At 37.3% G+C, this 9,618-nt stretch overlaps 1 protein-coding gene across 1 annotated transcript in view; it reads left to right on the top strand.

Moving 5' to 3' along the window:
• The window catches only part of zgc:171775 (STKc_p38 domain-containing protein), a 15,544-nt gene extending 7,791 nt beyond the window's left edge, over positions 1 to 7,753 (top strand). The window contains exons 3-12 of the mRNA XM_034875951.1: positions 618 to 676; positions 948 to 1,059; positions 2,509 to 2,538; positions 2,908 to 2,955; positions 4,182 to 4,296; positions 4,416 to 4,487; positions 5,584 to 5,663; positions 5,830 to 5,908; positions 6,219 to 6,392; positions 7,043 to 7,753. Of these exons, the coding sequence (XP_034731842.1) occupies positions 952 to 1,059; positions 2,509 to 2,538; positions 2,908 to 2,955; positions 4,182 to 4,296; positions 4,416 to 4,487; positions 5,584 to 5,663; positions 5,830 to 5,908; positions 6,219 to 6,392; positions 7,043 to 7,104 (768 nt within the window). The 5' untranslated portion in view covers positions 618 to 676; positions 948 to 951 and the 3' untranslated portion in view covers positions 7,105 to 7,753. The remainder of the gene's footprint in view (positions 1 to 617; positions 677 to 947; positions 1,060 to 2,508; positions 2,539 to 2,907; positions 2,956 to 4,181; positions 4,297 to 4,415; positions 4,488 to 5,583; positions 5,664 to 5,829; positions 5,909 to 6,218; positions 6,393 to 7,042) is intronic.
• Positions 7,754 to 9,618: the final 1,865 nt, after the last annotated feature.

Raw genomic sequence — 9,618 nt, forward strand, 5'->3', positions numbered from 1 at the left:
CAGCCAGAACAAACGCCTGCCAAAAGGTTCTCTTTTTGTTGAGACTTTAATTGACTAATGTCCATGTAGTTGTTCAGAACGTATTTAACTAGAAAGGTCAACCTCAAAAATAAGACGAGATGATTTGGAGGATAAGCCAAACTTTATTGACCATTCGACAAGAGCCCATAATCCCATCAGTGACCCCCAGACCCTCTTTTTTGTGTCCAACCCTTACTTCTCAAACCAAAGTTACACCCTTAGTGCACTGTATATTGTTTTCTGCACTGGGACCCCTAGAGAGTGGGGCTTTATGGTGTTTTCTTTACTGGAAGGGAACTGGAGAGGGCACTTTATCATGTTTTCTGTACTGAAAGGGCACCCAAGGACACGTTGTCATGTTTTCTCTACTGAAACTGGAAACCCTAGAGGGCACTTTCTCATGTTTTGTAGAGGCATCCCAGAGGGCATTTCTGAATCTACCAGTGCATGTTTTTTTTAATTTATAATCACCATGTACATTTTTTTAACAAAATGTTGCCATTTCATGCATTGTACCAGAGTTAGCCTTAGGCTAGTTTACATCTGCAGTCCCTAAATGTTAATGTCCTCACCATCACTGTGTTTTTTACTTAAAGGTGATCTGCCTCCTTGACGTCTTCACACCTGACTACACACTGGAGAAATTCCAAACCTTGTAAGTTAGGGATTCAGGAACCACATTCTTCGGCTTGTTCGTGGCCACAGCTTGTTGAGACTCTGTGTGCATGTTTGTGCCTGTTTGAAAAATTCAAGCAAGGAGGTGTGAGAGCAAGCTGGCTCCTGTTTGTTTTGGTCCGTTTGCGCGGTTGTATTTCCTCACCATAGCAATGAGCTCTTGTCGTTAACAGTTTTTAGACCCACATCATTCAGTCTACTTTGTGTGTTGATTTAGTCTTTCTATCCTCTCCTTTTCTTTCTCTCTCTAGTTATATGGTAATGCCATTAGTAGCCCAGGATCTGGGCCACATTATGAAGAGGCGGAGATTAACTGATCGCATCATCACATACCTGTTCTACCAGCTTCTAAGGGGTCTCAAGGTAAGTGTATGTAAAATAACATTAGATAATATTACTTATATGTTGGCACAAACATGACTTTAAATGAATGAGATGTTGCTCTGTATAAGTAACTATAATATAATAAGTAACTGCTTGCTAACAAAGTCATAAAACTGTAAATCAAAGTTATACTTCCAGCTACAGAAAAAAAGCAATGCTCATTTAAATAAGTGCTTTAAGTATGTGGAAAAAAAACTTAATTGTTTTGTAGAACTTCACAAACGTATAATGCTGTTTTGGGGTCTCTTGTGGCTTTATGGATTATGAGGCTAGATATAATAATGTATCTATATTAAACACTATAGGAACGCTTATCAATATTAAGTGCAGGATGCCTAATCATACATTATCTTCAGTTATAATCAAAAAGTACAAATAAGCTACATTTGTATAAGTAAATAAGTTTGGCAGAGCAATGTAGTGACCTCTTATCTTTTGTCCCATTCTGCTCTCCCTTTAAAGGTTCAGTTGGTAACTTTTATAAAAAAAAAAACTCTATATCCTGACAGTACTACTACACATGAGACAGATAATCTGTGAAAATCACATTCCTCATTTTACAGCAACACACTACACTAAAATATATATCTGAAAATAGTTGAGGCTTGAAATAGGCACTGCAGTAACAGAATGTTAATTCATATTTGATTGTAACTCGTGTGATTTCATGTGACAAAGAAAATTGATTGATTCAGCGCTGCCTAGTTTGACAGTTTGATCATTTACACTGGGTTTGAGACTCCTCTGCTCCGATTGGTTGGAGCGATGGAAACTTGCACATCCCATTAGGAGCACCAGGAGGAAGAAGAGGAACATGCTTCTTTCCACTGATTATCTGTCTCATGTACTACTGGGGGGGATACAGTGACAGTTTCAGCAAATATGACAAAAACATATTTTTTTAAGTTACAAACTGCAGCTTTAAACGCACAAGGTCAGATTAAATGAAGTGCAGTTCACTGACTGACTGCTTTCTCTTATTTATGCTTGTACACGCAATGCTAGTCAATGTGTAAAGAAGAGTGCTCAATGGAAACAAAAGGAAAAGCACGTTTTATACTGAAAAACAAGCCCACCTCCTGATAAATGCCCTTTTGTCTTTGAATTAAGCTGCAGACTTCTTTGATCCCATGATGTTTTCCCAGTGTATGTGTGCTTTCAGCACTCTTCCGTACTGTGAGAACAGTCTGGATTTGCTCTAAGGGCTGGAGAACACACAAAACAGAGCCCTCGTAATCAGCTGCTGGTGGAGACTTTGTGATGTGTAATGTGTATTTTTAAAATCCACAAGTCAACACCATGCCATTTAGAGAGCCATTAAGCCATGTGGGTCTGCATGCTCTGCTACACTCTGTGCATGTGCAGTAGCCTATGTCCAGGTGTGTTGTACTACTGTGTGCTTAAATCTATTTTCTCCTTTTTTGACAGTACATTCATTCTGCAGGGATCGTTCATCGGGTTGGTGTTTTACTTACTGAATCATTTGGGTCTCACTTAAAGGAATAGTTAACATTTTTTCATTGAACATTGTGTTTATTTTCTTTCCCATGTTGAGAGTTAAGCTGATGTGTGTGTGTACATAAAGTACATCCTTACATATAGCCGGACAGCTTTGTTAAGCATTAAAAAAACTAGTTTTCTTAATGCTTAACAAAGCTATCCTGCTGCTGACTGCATCTTCATATTGATGACATTAGATTGGCATCACTCTTTATTCTAACTCACAGCAAGAAAGCAAATGAGCATACTAGATATTATTAACCATAACTATTGCAAAGTCACAATAGGCTTTGTTTTATTAAAAAAACTCTTTTGGTTGCATTTTAGGATCTGAAGCCCGGTAACCTTGCTGTGAGTGAGAACTGTGAATTAAAGGTAAGTTTAAAAGTCTGACAATGTTGATCAGGTCATGATGATGATACGTCCTCCCCTATGGATACGTCAGGAAATATGGGAATGCGTTCAAGTATTAAAGTATGAACCCTAACCCTAACTTCCCATTTATATTCATTTTATACATGTGTTGGAATGGCTCTAATGTAATTATAATGCATGTGTAATTGACCCCGCCCACTTTGACCAATCACTACACCAGTGTAGGCGTGGCCTTAGGAGTGGCTCTAGATGGTACCCTTTAATTTACATAATACCCGGATGATTGAACAGCCCTGAACTGGGACTCCGCTTCCAGCTTATTAACGGTTAATAATCTGTTAAGGAGGATAGGCTATCAGTCAGGGAAAGAAATATCTAAATTAGCATCCCTATTACCAAATAGTTTGTAAACCAAAATTAATTTGTATTCCGCCAATAAACCTTATTTGGATGGCTATTATAAAGGCACAACTGTTGATGATTATACATTTGTATTGGTTAATAAATACTTTCTAAAGCATCTATAAATGTTATTTAGAAAAATTAATTTTATTATTTATAAAATATTAATCTCTTCTATTGATTACCAAAAAAAGAGTTGTTTAGACAAAATCAATGTTTCTTGATGCTTTATAAAACACAATTTAACCATAAATCATAAGCATTATTTGCAATTTTCTATTCAATTTATTCATTGTGTCAAATAATAACAGACATCATGTCAGGATACTTTCCCCAAAGTACTATCTAGTAGTAGGTCCAGACCACTCTCCATAATTCAGTTCAGATACTTTATTATCCCAAATGGAAAACTTGATCTGCAAGATTAAAACAACACATTCAAAAAGCATTACAAGACAACAATACAAATACAAAAATGTTTCCTGTATGTAATATATACACAACACAATTTTACACCACCGGAGTAATCGCAAAAAAATTCTACATTACATATGCAAATTAGCAAAGTTATTGTACACAAGAGTTTTTTCTCCTATTGCTCTTGAACCGTTACACTCTCAATCTACAGGCTTTAGATTTACAGGACCTAACCATTTCGCCAAAAGCAATTACACACAGCGGCTTGGAAAATATTAATTTAAACAGGCAGAAACCTCAGACAGCACCTGGCTCTTGGTGGGACTATCATATTACCATTTAATAATGATGGTTATTATAAAGTGAATGTACATCACTTCAGCTTCCATAACTGTAACTATTCCCAGATCCTGGATTTTGGCCTGGCAAGACAGACAGAAGGTGAAATGACTGGTTATGTTGTGACGCGCTGGTACAGAGCACCAGAGGTCATATTCAACTGGATGCACTACAGTCAAACAGGTAAGAATATTACCTTCCCTTGAATACAAAGAGTCAGTTTGTCTAAAACATAACGGAATATTGCAGTATGCTACGGCAGATGTATTACATTTTTGTCATTAAAATTCTCTCCCTCCCAGTGGATGTGTGGTCAGCTGCCTGTATCCTGGCTGAGATGATTACGGGCCAGGTGCTTTTCCCAGGAGAGGACAGTATCCTCACACTGTGTTGTAATAAAGCTGTGTGTGCTCAATTATAATAGCTAGAAACTCACACTGTCACCCGGTGTTTTTATTGTTTAAAATAGGGGACATTTTCAAAACTGGTGCCGCATTGTACAATTTAGAAGTACTCCACCAATTTTACAAGTGAAGGTCAGTTTATGTGGCCCTTGAGTTATCGTTTCTGAAGAATTAGAAAGAAATGAGTGATTATATCATCATGGTTATCTCAGCTCAGGCTTGGTAATGTGATTTCAATTGAAAACTGGAGGTATGAAGTTTAAAACACGTGGGATTTACCAGAAAAGGGGGTTATGTGAAATTGATCAACGGAGATATCTCATTCTATGCTTCTTCAATTCTAACCATTCTGCTTATTCAATATGTCTTTAATGAGTTCAGTCCATTACTAAATCTTCGGAGTGCCCCTTTAACCCACTGAGGTCTAAGGCCTTTTTTAAATATATTGTATATAAAAAGGTATTTGTATATAATGTGATCCCCATGTGTTTCATATCAATGCTTTCAGGCCCAAACTGGTTCCAGAGCAATGTGTAAAGAGATAATCTGGCCCTAAAGCTGAAAGGTTGATGTTCGTTTTTTTTCCGTTTTTTTCCTTGTGAAAACAGACCTAAACTTAATTGTTTTGGTGCTTGAAATGAATTTACAAAAGCCTCGGGTTCACAAAAGTAGCCTGATATATGAATACAATAGTGGATAAATGTCTAAAAGGATATATTATAATGGCGTATTGAATGCGAGTGTTGTCAAACATCGCTTGGACTCGCCGGTGCGTCTTTTATCCTCAGAGGGTTAATGTTAATGTTCATATTTAATTGAATTGAATACATCCATCCTTATGTCACACTTCCTACATCTGATACAGAAATACAACCAAAACTCAATTACAAAACGTCAAAGGAGAAAAAAGAGATGCTTTATTTTGAAATATAGTACCGCACCGTCATGTATGCAAAGTGAAAATCTGGCAGGATTTACAATGTCATCAATGCTTGTGACTGCTCTGACGCCAGACCCATGTGGTGTATGATGTGCATTATGAGGCTTCCTTAACAAGCCTGTTTAGGTATTGATCAGCTGAAGAGGATCCTCCATCTGACAGGAACACCAGACCTATCCCTGGTCCAGAAGATGCAGAGTAAAGATGTAAGTTTCTTATGTGTGTTAACATCAGCACTTTGCAGCTTTGATATTTCTTCTTTGGCCAACTTGTAATGGCGGTGTGTATTTCCACATACATATATCTAATTGCCTATCCTTATGTAAGCTCATTCTTTAGAATGAAATGTAACCACCCTTAACTGTTTTCCAGGCACAATCTTATGTGAAGGGTCTTCCCCCGCAAAAGAAGAAAAACTTCAAGGAAGTGTTTGCATCCATGGATGGAAATGGTGCGCTCAACGTCTTCTGCTTCTTCACTTCACATGAACCTTAATTTTTTTATCATTGAAATACAGTATATTACAATTTATTACTTATTTTGAGTTTACCTAATACCTCTTTGACAACTTTACAACCTTTTCTCTATCCTCATGCTTCGAAAGTCATGAAAATCATTTTTCACTTTGTTGTTAATATATAATAAATAGGACATTTAACTTAGACTTAACTGGCCAAGTGACGGGTGGGAAGAGGAAAAAAGAAATATATATATTTTGTTGAGAATTGAAACGTGTCTTTTAATATTATGATGTTTTCCAGCTGTGGACATACTGGAGGGGATGTTACTGCTGGACCCGGAGACAAGGCTGACAGTTAAGCAGGGTCTGTCTCACCCCTTCCTGGCTGAATATCATGACCCAGAGAGCGAGCCAGACTCTGAGCCGTACGACGACTCCTTCGAGAACCTGGATCTTGCTGTCGGGGAGTGGAAGAGTAAGTTATTACAATGCACACGTTTAGGGCTGGGCAATTTATCAATATTATATCGAAATGGATATATGAGGCTAGAAATTGTCTTACGTTTTGGATATCAACTGTAATTACTCCTCTGTCTTTATGTCCTTTGTCATGCGACTCAGGCATACTCCTGCTCCTGCATACCCATACTCTTTGTTAAGATTGTTTGGGGGAAACTTGCGGGCCTGGGTTGAGATTTGTGGGGTTTACAATGACATGGTCTTCTGTTACAACATTGTGCACGGTTAATGCTTATTTTATAGAAAATGTCAATAAAGAAAATGTAAAAAAATATTCATTCTTTCTGAACATACCAGGCTGTTCTAGCTATTCTGTTATTTGCCTTAACCCAATTAGTCATTATATCCACATTACTGATGATTATTTATCCAAATCTCATTGTGGTAATATTTCGGGAAAGCACTAATAGTCAACCCGACAATACCTCCACAATACTGATATCCATGTATTAAGTCATAAATATTGTGAGATTTGATATTTGTCCAAATCGCCCAGCCATACACAAGTGCCAAAGTTGTCTCTGTGCCTTATACTCTTAAAATGAATTTAGACTTTGGGGCTTTTACAGGATTTGTTATAAAACTGCTTTTTTTTTATCTCATCAGGTCTTATCCACATGGAGATCATGACCTTTGACCCCGACAACCCCAGAAAGACAGCCATGTAGATGCTGTGACATGCTTACACCTCCCTCTGTTTGGTTATAACAGAGACACCAACTGCAAAGGTCAACACTGTCAACCTGAGACAAACATATACAAAAATACATCAAAAGTATTTTTGGTGCATCTGATATGTATTGTAATTGAAATGCATGTTACAAAACGGCAGCTTTAATTTGTAAGGTGTCCTGTACAGGACAAGGTTTTTCTTCTGTTCTTCTATTTGAATAGAAATGGCATTACCTCAAACTTGATCAAAAACACCGAACCACTGCTGTCTTCTCATTTCAAAAAATATAAAAATTATTGACAAAATAATTTTAACTCAAGGTCTTGACTAGAGGTGGAAAGTAATGAATTACATTTACACACATTACCGTAAATGAGTAGCTTTGGGGGTATTTCTATTTTTTAAGTAGTTTTTAAAATGTTACTTCAACTTAAAGCTACATTGTGTAAGAATTTCGCCCATCTAGCGTTGAGATCATATATCGCAAACTCTCTCTCGCCACGCAGTTCAAAGTAGGTATTGCAGCTACGTTAGCCGTGACGCTTCAAAAAGTGAAAGTGTACAAAAGGCTGTCTAACAGGCGTTGTTGTTGGAGTGCGTGTCAGAGACACCATGAGTGGGCACGACGGAAAGGATAGGGAAAGAAAAAGGATAATTAGCTAGTTGGGATTAGGTGTGTGAGTCTGAAGCAGCTCCATTGTTCACTCTTTTTCTGATGATGCCGGCCTCTTGCTCTTTCCAATATCCATTTCTTTTTCTGGGCGAGGATAAGACTCCTGTTACTGAAATTTGGAGTTTGAACACGTGTGGTCCTCTGTTTTTCCTTACCCATTAGCAGCAGCTGTGAGTCAAAAACGCAAAAGGCCGAGCAGTATAGCCTGTATGTCCCTTACCGGCTAACGTATTCCAAGATGGCGCATGATTATGGAGAGTCTACCCCAGTTCATGCAAGCGCAAATGTAAAATTTCAAGCCAATAAGAACACTTGAAATTGATGGTGGTGGTCAATATTCACTAAAAAAGGACACGTTAGTGAACGGGCAACACCAATTTTGACAACTACAAACGTTACACAATGTAGCTTTAAGCATATTTTATTTGAAGTTTTGTACTTTGCTACATTTTAAATCACATCCAATACTCGGTAAAAAAGTCTCTAATATTGTTATGCGCCGTTGCTTCGTGCCCTCATCAAATCACATAATATGGCGATTTAATCAAGTATAAATTACATATTAAATAAGTAAAAACATGTGTATTTCCCCCCCCGCTGTTATAAACTAACTTTTACTCTGATTGATTTTTAAATGAGCTACTTTTTACTTTTACTTGAGTAGATTTTTACACCTACTTATACTTGAGTAAAATTTTAGCAAAGTAATAGTACTTTTACTTAGGCAGAATATTTTCTTGCTATTTCCACCTCTGGTCTTGACTCTCATTTATTACCTTTTGTTCTGAGCCTGCATGGCTGGATTTTCATTCTAACAACATCCCACCATTCATTCTGTGAAACGTTAGATGTCCGATCCATCCAGTGAGGATGAGAGGTTGCTTTGACATCTGCACCACATTTATTTTATTGACTACTGCAATGTAGATGGTAAAAAGAATTGAGTTGTAATATTGGATCGAAAATAACAAATTACCATAAAAACCATACCATAAGTGTAGCTGAGATATACAATGACTTAGAAACACACTTGTGTGTGTTTATTGAATACCTTGTATAGTATACAGTACACAGAACATAGTACATACTGTACATAGTACATACATACATACATACATACATACATACATACATACATAGAAAGATAACCCTGGCTTAGAATAAAAACAAATATTCTTAGTTACATTTCATCTTACGTCACAAGAACTTTAATTTTGTATGTTTTGTGTCACATATTCATATATGCAAAGGGTATTTGGATTTGGAAACATGCAGGATTTTTATTTTTGGATCACCATCTTTACTGTCGGAACACACTGGAATTGTTTGCAAATAAACCTCTGTATAAAATGACATGTTGTAATTTAATGATGTTAAAATGACCAGTTGATAGAATTCATTCAATAAAAGATGGATATTAGTAAAAATGTGAAACAGGCACAAAGTGTGATAGAATAATCAATCACTAGAGGGCAGCATTATATCATAGTAAAGCTTCCTTCATCTGTTCATCGTAGGAAGACTGGAAAACCATCAGGATGTCTATGAGTCATTTAACAATGGCTCAATGGAGACAGGATAAAAGGATACACGTACAGTAGATACATGGTTTAACGATACAGGGAGGGTATGAAAACTTGGAGTAAACAATTCAAACCCCGGGCTCCCGTATTTCACAGTTGGTAGAGCTGGCACCCATATATAGAGGATTACTCCTCAACGCAGCGGGCCAGGGTTTGACTCCGACCTGCGGGCCTTTGCTGCATGTCATTCCCCCCTCTCTCTCCCCTTTCATGTCTTCAACTGTCCTGTCAATTAAAGGCCTAAAATATCTCC

Source organism: Etheostoma cragini, chromosome 7, assembly GCF_013103735.1.
Source record: "Etheostoma cragini isolate CJK2018 chromosome 7, CSU_Ecrag_1.0, whole genome shotgun sequence".
Lineage (NCBI taxonomy): Eukaryota > Metazoa > Chordata > Actinopteri > Perciformes > Percidae > Etheostoma > Etheostoma cragini.